Source organism: Squalius cephalus, assembly GCF_949319135.1.
Source record: "Squalius cephalus genome assembly, chromosome: 10".
In the NCBI taxonomy this organism is placed as follows: domain Eukaryota; kingdom Metazoa; phylum Chordata; class Actinopteri; order Cypriniformes; family Leuciscidae; genus Squalius; species Squalius cephalus.
The window spans coordinates 17,241,380-17,259,954 of NC_137131.1; the positions used below are offsets into that span (position 1 = coordinate 17,241,380).

Genomic DNA, 18,575 nt, shown 5'->3' on the forward strand with positions numbered 1-18,575 from the left:
AAAAAGGCAAGAAAGAAACAGCAGCCAATACTCATGTGTGCATGGAAGAAAAAATATGCAGAATCCAGACAAGGATCTAACTATATATTCAGGACCCAATTTAATTATTTAAAAGAATAGTTCACCTAAAAATAAAAATGCTGTCATGATTTCCTCAACCTCATGTTGTTCCAAACCAAACTTTTTCTTCTGTGAAACAAACAGATGAATTTATGAAAAATATTTGGTGTATATTCAAGTAAATTGTCAGTTATGTTTTAAGTGAACGTAAACAGAGTTGAGAAAGAAAATGCATGTGTAACAATATAATGGATCCTTAAAGGCCTTAAAGTGACAGCAGCCTAATATTCCTGCTGCCAAATTATGAGATAATATTAAAAAGAATATCTATATGGCAGTTTTTCCCCATGGTATTGAAAATTGTGGCCAGTGAAAATGTTGAGTGGCTAGTAACTTTTGAAAACCACTAGCCACAGTGGCTGGTGAGTAAATAAAAGTTAATGTCAAGCCCTGTTCATATTGATATCAATACCTGTATATTGGTATATATCACATAGCCCATTTAGATAGTATGGCAGTGGTTTTCAACCAAATTAACAAACCATTATAAATATACTTCAATAATCTATCTCTAATCTAAATTAAAATGTATTTTTTTCCCTTCCCTAAATAGTTTTTATCGTAGAACAAATCATTCTTAAAACATCTACAAATAACAAAAATTATTTATGCTTAGTTAATTTTATATCAACTCTCACAGTAAATATTTTTTTTTAAAAACAGCTTTGTCATCATAACAGAAGAAATATTTTAGTCTTCATGGGGGTGCCTTCAAATTTTCTGTTGAGCAAAATCTTTTCAAGTCAAAAAGGGTGAGAACCACTGTTATTAACGATGCTTTAATGGTAGTTTTAAGTTCCCTTTTTGAAAATCTAATTCTCCAGTCCCCGTTCATTGTAACTGCATGGAAAACAGCGTCCAGTACATTGATATGACTTTCTTTCGTGGAACACAAAAAGGAGAATTGTTTATGCATTTTGAACAAATTGAATGAACAAATGCTTTAACCCTCTGGGGTCTAAGGTGTTTTTGGGCTCCTTGAGATGTTTTGACATGCCCTGACATTTGTGCTGTTTTCAGTTGCTTATAAACATATTAATGGCAAAGGTGCCATTACACTCTATTCAGCACAAACAGGGCTACCATAATAAGTGAGCAACATGTATGTACATGTTTGTATTTTTGAGAGAATAATGTTTAGAAACAACTATTGAAAACATCATGCTGCTATCTGCTAATCTGAATATTGCAGATTCATAGGAGGTGAATACATGGACTATGTCGTCACCAGCCATTCAAAGATTTTCATGATATTTATGTTATCTTCTAGCCTGGGTTTCCCCATGCTGCCTTGTGCGCAGTGCGATTTTATTCACGCTGCTAGGCAGCCTGGACACCATGGACCAGATTTTCCCCTCAAAAAGGGAACCAATCAAAGAACGGGGAGGGAGCAGCAAGACGATGACGACGTCTATGTCTTCTTCCTCGTCGAATTTCTGTCGCTCTACATACGTCATCTTGTATAATTGAAACGATTGGCTATGAGCTACGTGCAGGCGCATTTGATAGACATTCATAGCGCCCAATAAACGGCTCTGGGCATTCGTAAACCACGCCTCAAATACGAGAAAATGAACATGTGGTTCCCAGACCACGTCTCAATGAGAAGAGGTCTGACGTTAACCAGGCTAGTTATCTTCAGAGGACTCGGTGAGTTAACAAGCATCAGGTCGCACCTCTCAAGGAGGCGAAGAGTTAGTGTAGACCTCCCAGTCGACATTAGAGCTGATGGAACAGAATGAACATAGGAAGCACTAGGGCTTTTCAAGTCAATCAAATTCATATACTGTACAATAGAAGTATACAGAATTACATATATTAAAAAGAAAAAGAAAAAAAACTGTTCTGACATGGTCAGGCCAGCTTATTAAACATACAGTGAAAGTGTTCACACATCTGCAGTATTAACATGATCCACTTCTACCTGTTTGTTCAAGAGCCGCTCAACTGCTAGAGGGCAAACATGGAGGGGGATGGAGTTTGTGTTCATTGCAGGGTAAAGTTAACCAGATCAATACAATCACAAACAGAATGTGATCGCTTGTCTAATAACCCAGGATTTGAACTCGGGACTCAGTAATCTCATTATGAGTAAACATTTAGTTTTTGTTGACAAAAAATGATCGTTGCAGGTTTGTATTTATATTGTAATTTATTTGCACTGCCTTTAAAATTAAAAAATGGGTTATTTAAGAAATGTATATGTAGTAAATATATTCTATACCTGTATATACAGGTACTACACAGTCAAATATACATGGAATGGGGTACTACATATAAAATACATGTAAGTCCCAGTTATTTTTGGAAAACGTGGCACGTTTTACCATTGTTATGCAGACAACACCCAAATGTATCTACCTCTGAAGCATAAGAATGACTTAGACTCTCTTGCTGCCTGCCTTTCTGAAGCCTGGATGTCTTTAAATTTCTTAACTTTAAACGAGAGTAAACTGAGATTATTGCGCATGGCCTCTATGAAACCCTGATTTAAACGCTGGTGTTTAATTTTCTTATGTTAAATCGTGTGTGAAACATTTGTGAGTTTTATTAGATAGTGGCCATAAAGTTTGATTAGCGAGTTAACCTATAGTTGTCAAATATAGTTGTAAAGTGAAGTCATTCATTTATTTTTAAGAACATTGAAACAGCGATTCATGCTTTTATTTCCTCTAGACTTGACAACTGCAATTCCCTGTATTTGGGGATCAGCCATTCCACTCTTTTTCCTCTCTCATTACCTCGATTACAAATGGTTCAAAATGTGGCAGCAAGACTTTTAACATGGTGTTTGCAAATGTGAATATATTACTCATGTCTTAGTGTCTCTACACTGGCGTACGGTCCGTTATAGAATTGATTTCAAATTGCTCTTGCTTGTTTTTAAAACTTTAATGGTCTAGTACAGTTCTTTCCTCTCTGACCTTTTGCTAGAACATTTTTCAGTCTGAACTCTTAGGTCCGCCAACCAAAGTTTACTAACTGTTCCAAAGTCTAAGCTAAAATCTAGGGGTGATCATGCAGCATAGTTGCACCAAAACGGTGTAAAAGTTTATTAATTCCTATTAGAAGTGTAGCAACAGTACATACTTTTAAATCAGAATTATATACACATCTATTCTATTTAGCCTACAACTTGTCTTCTTGTTGGCTGCTGTTTTTATGTCTTGCATCATTTTCATCTTATGTATATTTTTTTGGGGGTATTTGTAACTTATTCGAGTCATTGTACAGCACATTGATCAACTGATGTTGCTTTTAATTTTGCTTTATAAATAAATTGAGATTAAGATTTTTTCTTCTCAAAGTTGTTTCAGCTATGCTTTCCAGGTCCTATCTAGACCTGAACTCCTCCTTGTTTTGTTTAGCATAAGTACTTAAGGGCCTCTGTGATCCACAACTGCTGGGGAATGGCATGATATTGGGGAAAGCATTTGGCATTTTTATAGGGATTGCCATTGTCCGCACATTAATAAAGTGTACTGTATAATTTAGAGTAATGATGTTCTTACCATTTGCCTTACAGAACATATCCCATTTGCAAAGCCCTCTCAGCTTTGTCTTTTTCTTCAAATTGAACATGAAAACCCCTGTGGCAGTTAATATGTTGCCCACAGTAAGTAGTTTGACATTTGGGTCATAAAATCTGTGCTTTACCCTTGTAACGCCATTGGCCGTGCCATTTATTCATAAACAAAAACACTTTTCTTACACTTGCTAATGAACAAGGAAAAAACAAAATGCAACTGTGGAGTCTAGAGCATCAGCTCTCGGCCAAGTTTCAGTGTTTGTATTCTCATTCACTCTTGGTCAGTTGCTTGTCTATTTTATTAACCAGAGACTTAACATTGCCCAAGGCAGGTAAGGCCTGGATCTTTTCCTTTTGATTCTACACAAGCTTTCCTTCCCCAGCATCAGCGTGGGAACCCATTGGCAGCTTGTAAACAAAGGATGCTTCTTGAAGTTCAGCTAAATTATTCTTGCTGCCCATTGTGGAAACACATATTACAAATTTCCAAATGTCAATAAAACATGAAACATTTTCAACTATGTCCCGTGTTTGTAGTTAGTAATGCTTTGATGTTAAAACATTTAAAATACTTAAATATGTTGCAAACAAAAAATATAACAGTTGTAACACTTTTGCATGCTGTATTTAAGAGCATTAATTCATTAATTACCCACAATCCACTCTAACTAAATGCTAAATTCTCTAAAATAGTGGTGCACAAATTGTATTCAGCACTGATTTTGTCGGCATGTTTGCACTATACCTGAGTTCGTTCAGTGCACTGGGTGCTAAAAAAATGCATATGAAGATAAACAGCATGCACCTTTTTGCCGGGCCTTTATTACCAAATTTTAAGCGCCACCTCTAAATGTTTCTTAAAGGACAATAATAAGCATAGGTTCACTGGTTTACTGTTCATGTAGTTCTTGGCCTGTTTTAGGGTTACAATACTTTAACATGCCACAAATCCCATGTTTCTGCACACACACACACACAAGTGGGAGTGAATTCTAAAGCACACTCCTGAGACTTCGCTAAGGGCAAGTGCGTAATATGCAAATGCTCAACCAGAGTATCTAGGACAATGCACAACGCTCTCTGATATAAAGCTCTATTAATACACTCCGAGACACTGAAGCCTTTTACAGAAGTGTTGATAATGTTGCGTTTGAAACACAAAGCTGAATGCCACTTGACCCATTTACTACAGTCCAACGTCTGGGGTCTCACATACTATGTGTTCAAAAAAATCTCAAACTCTTCCAAGTTTCTTCATGAAGTTTTCATGGCAAGATGTCTCATAAATTATGAGAGCATCTCCAGCTGACTTTAGAAAAACGCTTCAATTGCCGACTCCTATCCACAGCACAAAGAAAGGAAAAAAGTTTTGGTTGACCATTGAGTCATTCGCCTTTCGAAATCTTTAATCTGATTTTTCGAAATCTTTGAAAACTGATCTGACGCATTTTTGCACCCCAGAAGTTTTTTTGGAGAGCCAAGTTTTTTTGGAGAGGAGCTAAGGAATTGCTCCTCATCTAAACTCTTCTGAGAGTTCCCTAATGAGTTACACAAACTCAATCTCTCTGAGTACAAAAAAGAACAGGATCTCTCGCAGAGTACAGTGAGACAGAAATATCAATTAATCAGAAACTTCAGAGACAGTTTTGGTAGCAATTCACTTACATGGCATATACAGTGTGCCTCAAAGTCTGCATTATTCAGTTCTGTGTCTCGCTTGTGCTCTTTAGAAATGAAAATACCACGTAATAGAGGAAGGAGGTGCTGAGTGTGCTGGCTTGAACTGTGATGAATGCAGCCAACTGTGAAAACTTACGTGTTCCTTGTCTTATGACGGATTATGTTCTAGCACAGTGTACAACTGAATTACCACCTAACCAATCTCTGCTAATAATTACACTAATTTATCTAGCCTCATACTTTTCTCATACTTAAGGGTTGTTGTATTCAGGATGAGAAACAGAAGAAAACGGAATGTCTCTGGAGAAGCCAAGTCCTCTGTTCCAGCAGTACAAACTGAGGGAGCGCTAAGCGTCCAGCCGGGAGAGATCATGGCATTGACTCTGATTAATTTAGTTAATTATTAGCCTTGGGGTTCCATTTCAGCAGTCACTCACAGCGCCCGTTCTATCCCCCATCCTGCCCTTTTAAAAGGATGGAGGCCTTGAACAAGCAATCAGATGGGTAGCAATTACAGAGTTTCTTATACTCAAAGGGTTCCTCATATTTCAGCCCAGATCTTCAGAGGAGTTCTGGATGACATCCTGCAGGATCATAAGATAAATCTTAAGGGAAGAAGATTTGTGGGGAAGACAGGCAGAAATGAAATGTAAGAAAGGAAGCAATCTCTTTATCTCTGCAATAGGTTTTTGACCCCATGAATTAGTTGACAGTTTGCTTCTTTTTGACATATTTCTATTGAAATAGGACGCTGGGCTGGGACAAATCAAAGGGCTGTGTTAAAGAGGATGTTATGCTTTTTTATTATTATTTTTATAATACATTTTAAATTTTCTTTAGTGTGTTGCTATTTGAGCATGAAAAAGGTTTGCAAAGATACAAAGCACAAAGTCCACTCGAAAGGGAGTTAGTCTCTATGGGCCCTATTTTAACAATCTAAGCGCATGGTCTAAAGCACAGGGCGCAAGTTCACTTAGGGCATGTCCGAATCCACTTTTGCTAGTTTAACGACGGGAAAAATGGTTGGCGCGCCAGGCGCAAAGGGTTGTCCCTATTCTCTTAATGAGTAATGGGTGTGTTTTGGGATTTACGTGCGTTAAACCAATCAGTCTCTCATCTCCCATTCCCTTTAAATGCCAGTTGCGCTCGCGCCATGGCAGATTCGCTATTTACATGACGGAATTTGATAGTGGAAAGACGCGTCTCCAGAGCGCAAACGAACTGCTTGTGCGCAAGGTAAAAGTGCGCAAGCAGATCATCTACGAGACAAGCCAGTTTCCACCATATCTTCATGTACACAATAATAATCTTTTACAATGTAATCCTTTTCATTTTAATATTTGCCATGTTTGTGTGCTGCTGTGCGTCCCTGGTGTTTAATAAGCAGAATGAACGCGCGTTGTGGACCCGCCTATAGGCGCACATTACTAACGCGCTCTTTAAATGACAAAAAAATATTGCACCATTGACTTTAGACCAGGTTTCAGTTGGTCAATGGCACAGTCTATTTCTGTTGCCTCAAAATAGCAATGCACCAACAATGTGCCAGAACACACCTAGTTTTCAGACCAGCACGCCCATGGGTGCACAAATGGGCACAAATGCATTTGCTATTTAAACAACGTGGCGCAGGATGTGAAAATGATAACTGCGTCGGACTGAAACTAGCAAAAAACACTTGCATCGCGCTTGGCGCTACATTGCGCCGGGTGTAAGATAGGGCCCTATGTCAGTAAGCACAATTTCTAAACTCCCTGAAACACCTCAATTGTAGTCTTGAGTTTCCTTCCAGGAATGTATGTCACAATATTCCTCATTTAAATAATTCACGTCCAAGACATAAGAAAAAAGAAAAGAAAAGAAAAGAACAGAAAAGAAAAAAGGGCTGATGCCTAGTTGAGTTGCATTAGTTGTGTGTTGAAACATGCGGTTATAGTAAGGGGTGTGATATTTCCAAAAACACGCTCAAAGCAGTTGACCAATCACAGCTCAATGGTCCAGCTGAAAAATCGGAGCACATTGTGCTTTTTGGAACAAGGGGCTTAATAGAGACAGACTCTAAACTAAGTGTTACTGACAGACTGGGAAGAGAGGAGCTGAAACAATGTAAAATTGTTTTTTGAACATTCAAGTAAAACCTATTATAGTAGACCCCAAAAACAAAATCAAGACTTTGTAAAAGGGCATCAAATTTGCATCACAGTCTGGTAAAAAATATGATTTGCTACTTGCTATTGCTAATAGGTGTCAGTAAGAGTGAACATTATAGAAAACTTTCAATTGGATAAATGTTGAGCTCTTTTTACGGAAATCTGTTCTTTTTCTCTTTTTTAATAAAAGTGGATGCTTAACCTTAAATAAAATAAAATTCCCAGTGGCAATAATGTGGCATGCAGCAATAAATATCTATTTTATTTCATTTTACTTTATTATATTATCTTATATGTAGAGCTGTCAAAATGAAAGTGGTAATGTGTAATGAAAAAATGTATCTTGAACTCTGACATGGAAACTACATATAAACCTTCATTAAATTATTTAATAATCAATTAAAAAGGAATTTGTAACTTTAAGATATTACGCTGTAGCCACATTGGAAAAGTGGTTTGGGAAATGGTTCACCTGCGGGCACCATCTTCTGGCGAGACATGATAATTCATTCGGCGGAATCGGCGCGTGACTCTCAGTGCATTAAGGGAATTCTCTAGCCATTGAGTGTACATTAGTTGTATACTCATTGCAGTACATTGTGGGATTGAAAACATATAGTTTTGGACACCACTATAAATAGCTGTCCCCTCAAATAGTGCCCTTTTTTAGGGTATAGGAGTTTATTGTTGATTTCAGACACAGCCCTGAATTGCGTGTGTCAAATAAGGGAGACATGGGCTATGTTCTGTCAGTCCAAAATCCAATTAATTGTTTATCCGACTGGAATCTAAATTATTGATTGTCCACACTATGTATCGCAACTGTTCGGTTCTGATTTGTGTGTCCTGTGGCACTCTTTGTTTTTCCAGAATATCTGCATGCTATGGCAATATCTGGCTTCTATGGCAACGACTTTGCGTTAGTAGGCATAAGCCAAAAACAACAACAACAGCAGCAGCAGCAACATATAGGGGTTTTCGATACACACGTTTTCTTATTTACAACATGACAATGTATAGCCACTGCACAGGACTACTACGTCTTCTAAGGAAGCAGCAGAAACGCAGGAGGCTGGTATTCACAGCTTTATTCCGCGCTGTTGTCTCTGCCGTTATCAAAATTCAACATGTCTCTATTATTTGGTCTTTTTTTTTTTTTGTTCGATCAGACAATGTCTGACATGTTTACGTTTTACGTAAATTAATACGTGAATGTAGCTCAAAACGATTTCATGTGATTTTTCTGGTAGTAAATATTATCGGATTCCAATCAGATATGCACAAAAGTGAGATTTGGACTGACAGTGGTTATACAAAATGTGCAGTGCTGGGGGTGCTTAAGGACAGATTTGAAAACCTCTGGTTTAAAATATCTAATACTTCTAACAACAAAACATTTGTTGTGTCTCTAATGATACTGTACAAGAGAAAGTGCCTTCTGGTCCATTATTCCAGTAGAGATTTTGATTCTGTATATCTGCTAAAAGTTGTTTTTATCAACGTTTAGGAGTACACTGCAATATAGATGGCCTCCTCTAAGCTAACAGATATAAACTAAAAGCCACAATTTCATGGGGTCTTTTACCTTCCCATTCAATGCAGCCTCTTTCTCTCTCTCTTTTACATTCTTTAACCTCATCACACCACTGGATTTCTTCCTATTTTAGCCCATCTCTGTAATCCCAGGAGTGCTGTGCTCTTGGCTAGATGCTGTGGCTGTGTGTGACATTCTCAGTGACTGGGCATGCCTGGCTGACCTGGGTTCACTGCAGACCCATTTACAGGCTGACTAGCCTACATTTAACCTCCCTCTAGCCATTAAGGCAGTTTGCAAACACTGCGTATATATGTGTGTGTGCGTGTGACCGTGCAATGTGCACTTGTGGCACGCGTTTACTCCGGGCCACTCTCTGCTGACACATGCACTGATGAAAGCAGGACACATCAGGCCTCTCTCTTATTTCTTTTAACCCTTAAACCTTGCTTAATGCAAACCAACTTTTTACATACAGGGGACTTAAGTGCTTTGAAATGAAAAGCGTGTGTCAAAATAGAAAAATAGGATGCCAAAGCTTTTGTTGCCATGCCTGAAAACAGGTCAGGGTTGTGAGGTTAGGGGCTTTCACATCAATAAGGAAATATGATGTAATCATATACAATCATATTTATATATCATATAATTTAAATATTTAAAAAGGAAGGTATTTTATTATATAATAATAAAAAAAAAAGTTATATTAAATGTATCAATTATATTCATATACTATATTATGCACATATACTCTACAGTTAAAACCTTTTGGGTCAGTAAGATTTTTTATTTATTGTTTTTAAAAAGGATGCATTAAATTGAAGAAAGGTTACAGTAAAGACATTTGAAATGTTACAAAAAAATATTATTAGAAATAAAAAGTACCATGGTTTCCACAAAAAGGGTTTTCAACATTGATAATTGATTGAAAAATGTAATGTTTAAATAATATTTCACAATATCATTTTTTTTTACAGATTTTTTATCAATAAATGCAAAGAAAATAAAAATGCGTTTGAACAGTAGTGTATTCACAAATAAATAAATAAACGTTTTAAAATAAACATATTAAAGAGAATTCAGACTTCAGCTGAATAATGGCACTATTTTCTTTTTTCTAGAGCTGCATTACAGCAGAATTGAATTCTGTTTGCATCATTGATCAATATTTTCCTGTTTATCACTGTAAAGCTGCTTTGAAACAATTTGTATATAAAGTACCATATAATTAAAGATGACTTGAACGTTTAAATTATTAAATTAAAATAATATTTATATTAAAAATGTGTATTTATATATTATGAAATTTGGCCTCTCAAACAGTGGAGGAAGTACTGTAAATGTGGAAGGCAGAGCTCTGTTTCCCCACAACAGAGTGAAAGTAGAAGCTGACAGTAAGAGCTAATGGGAAGAAGTGCAGGGAATGTCTTCTGCCACTTACGGTAAAAAAGGGGAAGCTCAGACTGATGGGGGTGGAGAAATGAATGTGAATACAGCAAAACACACACACTCCATCACACACTTTACGGTTACTCCCACTTCTGCAAAGCAACAAATCATCTACTTGCACCAGGGGTGTCCAGTCCTGCTCTTGGAAATCTGCCTTCCTGCAACCTTCAGCTCCAGCTCTAAAGGCCAACTTCTATACTATACAGTAGGCGTGAGCTGAGTAGTATGTCCGAATTCAAAGTATTCATAAAATAGTAGGCGAAAAGCACCCGGACTACCTACTACTTCCAGTGAGATTCTGAATGCGCATTCGATGGACACTTTACCAACCCATGAGGCCACAGGAGAGAATTTGTGAATGGAGGTGGAGCGACGCAACTGACACACTATGTCACAGGACAGTGACAACATAGAGGATGTAGTACTACTAAATAGAATGCGATTTCGGACACAGCATAGATATCCAGGAACAGGACTGGCCACCCATGGTATACACCTGCTTCCTAAAAAGACAAGAACTAATATTTGCTTGTGTCTTCATGTCAAGGACACAGAATAAAGGTCAATGTGGCCAAGAAGACATATGCAATGTTATGCATGCTGCACACCTCTCATACTGTAAGTATATAGTGACCCTAAAAAGTATTTGGACACTTAAGTTAGTCAGTTTTGCAATGGATTAATTATAACTGATTATTTTGTAAAGTATGCAAGATTTTTATGTTAAAATACATTCTTTTAACCCAGTTTACTATTCATTGACTGCTATTAGTATCCCATTCATGGGTTTATCTCCCCCAAAAGTGTAAACATTGAGCGCCCCGGCACCATCTAAACATTGAGGGTACGTTTACACGACAATGATATGCTTAAAATGGTGAAGTTTTTCCATTGAGTGTTTTGCGTGTAGACGACACCATTGTCAAAATGATCCCCAATTCACACGGATCCATGAAAACAACTAAAAACCCTGTATTCTGCTGCCAGGCCATTAAATGACGATGAAACACTATAGACTGAACACATAATACACATGTGCGTCATCGTCTTCAGAGATTTGCGTATTTGTAGTTTACACGGAGACCCTTTTCAAAAACTTGCACTTTGAAACCCGTTTTCAAAACTTTGCGTTTTCAGGCACCCAAAACGTCGTTGTCATGTAAACGAACGGATAAAACGCATAAAAAAAGTTTTAAACCGGTGTTGTGTTTTAAACATGTTTTACTGACCAAAAAGTGAACTTTTCTTAGGACCACTGTATATGAAATGCATAAAAATAAGAATCATTTTGAGGTTTAGCTGACAGAGAAATCAATGTGCACTGGTCACATACCAAAATACTCCTCCGTGGGGGGGTTGTCCATGTCATACAGCATCTTCTTAGTCAGGCGCTCCAGTTCCTCCTCAGGACGACCCTAAAACACAACACACCACGGTTAGACATACACTCTCAATCACACAATAATCAGCGTGTAGGCCAAATGTATAAGAGCACAAATCTCGCAAACATTATACAGAACACGTTGACATTTACGATAACAAGATAACACCTGGCTAATTAAATGAGTTGATGCAACAGGTTTTCATGGATCACACATCTCTTAATTAGAAGGATCTAACGAGGATCCAGCCTAACGAGATCATCAGCCTAAAAAATAACTCAGACTTCAAGACTGTTGCTGAGGTTTCAGTAGTTAAAGTGAAGGCTGTGACAACTACACTCTCTTGATGCACTCAAACACCTAGAATCTTATCATGATGATGAAATTCATTAACTTCATCTACAGCTCATTTTTAATTGACAGGTTGTTCCTCTACTGTTATTGTCAAAAGAGCAGAGCTGGAGTGTTGTATTTGTTTGTATTTGTAGATCTTGCAGTGTGGTGAGCTGCACTATACAAATGAAAGTGTTGGAGAATGTTACTTATAATAGTAACAAACTTAGTCAAACTGTTACTTGAGTAAATGATTAGAATTAGGATTAATAAAAACACATATTACAAATCAATACAATTTACTTTGTGCCTGAGCATGTCTGAGATAAATGGTATAAGTGAAAAAAAAATATATAATTAATTGCCATGTAAAAATCACATCTGTTGAAGATGTCATGAAGATCTGGTCTACTAGTAGTGAAGAAATTACATACAGTATTATAGCTTTAATTTGGGCTCAGATACATACAACCCAGTTTGTCATGCCTCTTTTTTTCCCAGTTTCATTTAACCACGGAATAACTGGATGATCAAAACCGCCTCTTTGGAAGGGAAACGATCAAGCCAGGTAATCCACAGACAGACAGACAGACTAACAAACACACACCCAGAGTTTTAACCAAATGTCAGAGGTTTTCCATCCAAAACCATTAAAGATCACACAATGACCATTTACCAGGGCAAAATGAGGTCAAACAGGAAACCACTCCAACAAATACATCAACAACTCTGTTCAATTACAAAAAAACACAGTTCTGCAAATCACCGGGGATAAAGATAAAAGGAGCCAGAGGTCTGGATGCTTCTGGTGTTGGTGTTAGCACAGGATATCCCAATATAAGAAGGGTGTAGATAAAAGCACCAATTACATTCACAAAATCACAACCTTTGGTTTCCTCCCTCTGACCAACAGACACAAAACACTCGTTCGGCCTCAGTTTAGTAACAACTTTATCAACCTTGAAGTTGTTCACTCATGCAGTTCCTTCCACTATGGCAAGTTCTATTGCCGTTCTATTTTTCGTCTCAAGTTCCTGCACCAATCTGCATGCTGTCAGGGCCTGTGAGACACGTTCTGTCAGAACGATACAGAGCCGATGACTGCATCTCACACAGAGGGGGGGGAAACTGATGAAAACTTTCATGTGCCGAAAGCCCACACAAAAAAAAACTTTTAATTCAGCATATCTCCACTTCCTGCAGACAGCTAATTATTATGTTGGGGGTTAATTACCTGTATATGGATACAGAATATTGTGGATGGATGCAAACAATCTAGGAGTGCTCAGAAAACTTTCTGCAGATCTATTTGTTAACCTGTGTCTGAGTATCCAGGTGGACCCCGATCCCCTTCACAGAATGAGGGGCCTCAGTGTTTTCAAGAACTATGATGTGTGTAGATTCATATTTGAGTCTCTCAATCGCTCCATGTGTTTTATGACAATTTGACATGTAATTTAACAGTCTGAGTGGGCACAGTGGATTGTTGTGGGCAAGAGAAACAACTAATTAAAAAGAGTGCCGTATGTAATTATCTCTCCTTATGACTTGTATAATAAACTGTTCTTTATATATGTTAACATTAGTGTTAACATATATAAAGAACAGTTTATTATACAAGTCATAAGGAGAGATAATTACAGGAGGAGGAATTAAACGTATGCATACACTTATACACCACATTGGATATCTTGGCCTTTTCATGTGTGACTATAATGAATGAAGACGTTATAATCAAAGAATCCCCTGTATTAAAAAAATAAATAAAATTTATATTAAATAAGATATATTTGGAGAGTCTATTGAAAATTACTGAGGAAAAACATATAGATCCATCTTCCTACTGTGCAGTTCTGAGTGCAAGGTTTACGGAGGTTGCAGATGACTGTGACACCGTGAAGTATTAAATCAAACATTTTCGTCACGTTAACATCCTCGTTAAGAATATCCTACAGAACTGAAGGGTTTTTTTGGGTTTTTTTTTGTGCATGTTCAAACAAAAGTACTGTATACACTACAGGTCAAATGTTTGAAGTTGGTAATTTTTTTTTTTTTTATGTTTTTGAAACAAGTCTCTTATGCTCAGCAAGGCTGTATTTATTTGATCAAAAATACAGTAAAAACATTAATTTGTGAAATATTATTAGAATATTTATAAACTAAGTTATAAACTAACTGGTTTCTATTTGAATATATTTTAAAAATATGAATCAAATATTCATGTGACGGCAAAGCTGAATTTTCAGCAGACATTAATAACTACAGTCTCCAGTGTCACGTAATCCTTCAGAAATCGTTCTAATATGCTAATTTCTGATTATCCCAGTTGAAAACAGTTGTGCTGCTTAATATTTTTGTGGAAGTATTCATTTCTTTTGAAGTTTTACAGTACACATCTGCATTATTGTTAAAGACATGGCGATTAGGCTATTTAAAAGACATGTATATTAGGCTACTTAAAAGAAGCAAAATCAATAAAAAAATATATGCTGAATATTCCAGTAGCCGTGTAAAAATTTTTTTTTTTTTTCAGATTAAAGACTTAACCAGGATATGGACCTCAATCAGAAAATGATGTGCATGCAATTGTGGCTAGTGACTGAAATTGCACTGAATTTAGTGGCTGGATGTTTTTTCATTAAAGTACCATGCACAAAAGTGACGCTCACTTTAACCATTTAGTGGATTAACATCTAAACATCTAACAGTCTGAGTCATTCAAAAATCAAGACAGGAGAGGAAGACAGAGTGATAGACAGAGGGTGGTAAAGAGGCCAGAAATACGTAAACAGACTTCTGAACCAAAATTTGCTGAATAAAGCCTTCCAGTACTGCCACTTAATGCTGTGTGCTGAAATACTCACTTGAGTGTAAAAGCACATCTCCCACAAGCTCAAAGAGCACTGTGTGCTGGCATTTCAAGAACACGGTTAGGGTTTGCATTTCTGCGAGCATGAGATCACTGTTCTATTCAATGAAAATGATTCCCTGAAGAGCCATTTCCTCCTTTTCTTCCAAAAGGAACAAATGATTGTGATATCTATGTGCCTCTGAGAGGTGTGATTTCCCTGGCTTGTATTGGACACTGACTGTTCTCTAAAGAAAAGAGATACCCAATGAATGTTTCCTCTGGCAACCCTGTAATCCCCTCATTAATAAGAGCTGACTGATAATCTTTGGTTTAATTATGTAGGATGAACACTTACACTCTGGCAAAATTGTGGTACACCTTCCTTAAGCCCCTTTCACACAGAACGTCATAATGCAACAACCACTGAGGCTTGTCATTATTGACGTGTCGCCATATTTGATCTGTATTCATGAGCTGACTGACGTTTTGAATTGATTTGAGAATGAATAATCACTTACACTATGTTTAAAATGTTAGGGGGGTCAGTACGATTTTTTAACCAATTTTCACCAAGGACGCATTAAATTGAACAAAAGTGACAGGAAAGACATTTATAATGTTACAAAAATCCATTCTTTTGAACTGTCTATTAAATTAGAATGATTTCTGAAGGATCATGTGACACTGAAGACTTGAGAAATGGCTGTTAAAAATGTACTTTGCCATCACATGAATACAGGTAAATTACATTTTAAAGTACTGTATATTAAAACAGTAAACAATTATCAAATTGTAATAATTCAAATTTAAAATCTTACTGACCCCAAACTTTTGACCAGAAGTGTACATTTTACCCTGTTCAACAAACAAAGTGATACACTTGCAGTTGTATGAATTAGTTTGGGAGCTTCAAACTTTTGGGCCTCATTGACTATCATTGAATGGACAAGTACAGCTCAAAGTTTCTTTAAATATTATCTTTTGTGTTCTGCAGAAGACATAATAAAAAATAAATAAATAAATTAATACGGATTTGGAACAACTCGAGAGTGAGCAAATAATGACAATTATTTTTTTTTTCTCTTTAATGTGCTTTAGTGATATGTAATCAGCTACTTATTGTTTCAGTGAGGAAAATCCATCAAAATGTATGGTGTCTGATAGAATAATGGCTGTTTGGATTTGAGCAGAAGTAGAACGGGGACGTATAATGACTTGGTGGTGTGCCAGAGGGGGGCACAGGTGAAGGAAAAGAAGGTAGGGATGAGGAGAAGACTCAGTCAGAGGCTATAAACCTCGACTCTCACGCTGGGTTATCGGCATTCTGTCAGGAACCATTAGACACCACATTGCTGGTGTGTGTTCACCTGCTGCCCCCCACAGGGAGCATTCTCAGTGGGGCCATGGGCTAAACACCAACCCCAAACCCCCACCTTCTGCACCAAACTGCTTTTACTCTCCGCTGAACATCACTTTCTCTCATTCTCTAGCTCTCCATGACAGCATATTTACCAGCAGGAAACATATGCAACAAAAAACTTTCTACCTTCCCTTTTTTTTTTTTTTTTTTTTGCCTTCTGCTAGTATTTGGGGTTGCCATGCACAAAAAAATACCCTCTAGAGAAATTGGAAAGGGGGAGATTCTTCTTTGGACAACTAAAATGAAACTTGTTGGCTTCTGTTATTGATGAAACTGAACACAAAACTTATACTTAGTGCATCACTGAGCATATATCTGGACAAAGAAATTCTACAATTAAATGTAAAATTCCCCCCATCCCCCACCGTCATGATACATGAGGGCAGACAAATTCCTTCATCTCTCACTATAACCCATTTGTGTGAGGATTAAAAAGAGATGGACCTTTACAATAATGAGAGGCGCCACCTCCATTCTATTTGCTCATGCCTGGTGTTTAACATGATCACGGATGTTGAATGAGAAATCGACAGGGATTGTAGGAGAGAGGGAGACAGTGCATAAGAGAATGAGTAAGATACACATCCACATTAAACAGCTTGTTGCCATTATAAAACGCTGTGTTAAATGGAGAATTTAGGGACCCATGGCAGTTTTTTCCTAAACAATGAGAGCAATTTTAAGGGTTTAACATAGTAAATCTAGGATGTCTTTCATTTTCACTACTAAATCCAAACTTTTCTTGAGAATTGTATATATTTTTATCAAAACCACATGAAGCCAACAAGAATATGAACATGTTTTAAACTATTTCTTTTCTTTTTCTATACACTTTTCAATGGCCCACTTTTAATACTGTCCCACAATAGGTTATTCTCCTTATAAATGCATATAAATGCCTTCAAAGATTGAAATGCTTTACAGTCAAATTTAACATAAGAATTTTGCAAGTTTTGATGGCATTGTTTCAGTATCTTACTTCCCATTTAGACCTTGTTTACAATGAGTTGCATTGCTTGGAATCATAGTACAGCGTGTTTGTGTGGGTACATGGCGATGTGCGGAATGCGGACATACCGCAAATATCTCTCACATTCTATGGTGTGAGGCATTAAGTGAATATGTGCGAAAAATAAATAAATAAAATACACCTGCAAAGGACAGTCGGCTACTGAAGAGCAGGAGAAGGCAAAGAAAACACAACAGAGGCAAAAACAAGCTCAAGGCCACCTACAGAGGAGCTAGCAAACACACAAATACCAACACATGCAGAAAGTATACATTTGCCTCAGCATAAATGGGTCATGTTGTTTTCAGCTCTAATTAAAAAGTAAGAGGGAAAAACACAACAGGCAAGTCTGAAGAAAGAAACTGTGATGATGGAGAGCTGTATGAACAGAAAAAACATGCCATTGATAATAATTAAAAAGAAAGATCAAGGTACTTCCACTACTGGAAGTTTGCACTGACACGAAGAGCATATGAAAACGCTCTGCTGAGAGAGAATCGAGTTTTTGCCTTGACGTATGTAGCTTGTAATGTATGATGCTTCTCCTGCTGCATGACGGAGGTGAGCGTGTGTGTGTATAAGTAGGTCAGGTTTTGGGAAACTGACACATCTCCGTGCTAACAGATAAGAGCAAATCTGAAGTGCTAAGAGCGGCCCTAGAAGAAGAAAGCCAGCTAGAGGAAGAGGGAGACACACGGAGAGGTAGCGTATGGGTTATAAGAGATGTTCATCGAGGGTTCAACACACAGAGGGAAGCATAAGTGACAGTTAGCCATTCTCTCTTCTTTTTTTTAACCTATAATTACACAAAAAAAAAACTAAACATTTTCTTTGAACACATCCTCTTGTGTTCTTTCAGCGTGGCTGTAATTGCCGGTCGTTATGCTGTTCTTGCCTTTAGTAAAGGTGCCATTTATTTATATTTAAACACTGGCGGGGAGCGTAATGAACATCTACACAGGTTCACACCTAAAAATCAATGTCCTGACTCTCTCCTGCACTTCAACCTTGTGATTCTCTGGTCCGGCTTCCCTATCATTTGCTCGGCATGAAGAGAGTGCTGAGAAACCTTCCCATCAACTGACAACAAACTCTAGGCAAATGACAGACGATTTGAATGA

At 37.3% G+C, this 18,575-nt stretch overlaps 1 protein-coding gene across 4 annotated transcripts in view; it reads right to left on the reverse strand.

The window, feature by feature from the left end:
• lpp (LIM domain containing preferred translocation partner in lipoma) overlaps window positions 1-18,575 on the reverse strand; it is a 207,188-nt gene that overhangs the window by 30,846 nt on the left and 157,767 nt on the right. For all 4 annotated transcript variants that reach the window (XM_079882835.1, XM_079882833.1, XM_079882834.1 and 1 more), the window contains one exon: window positions 11,793-11,874. In XM_079882835.1, coding sequence (XP_079738961.1) covers window positions 11,793-11,874 — 82 coding nt within the window. The remainder of the gene's footprint in view (window positions 1-11,792; window positions 11,875-18,575) is intronic.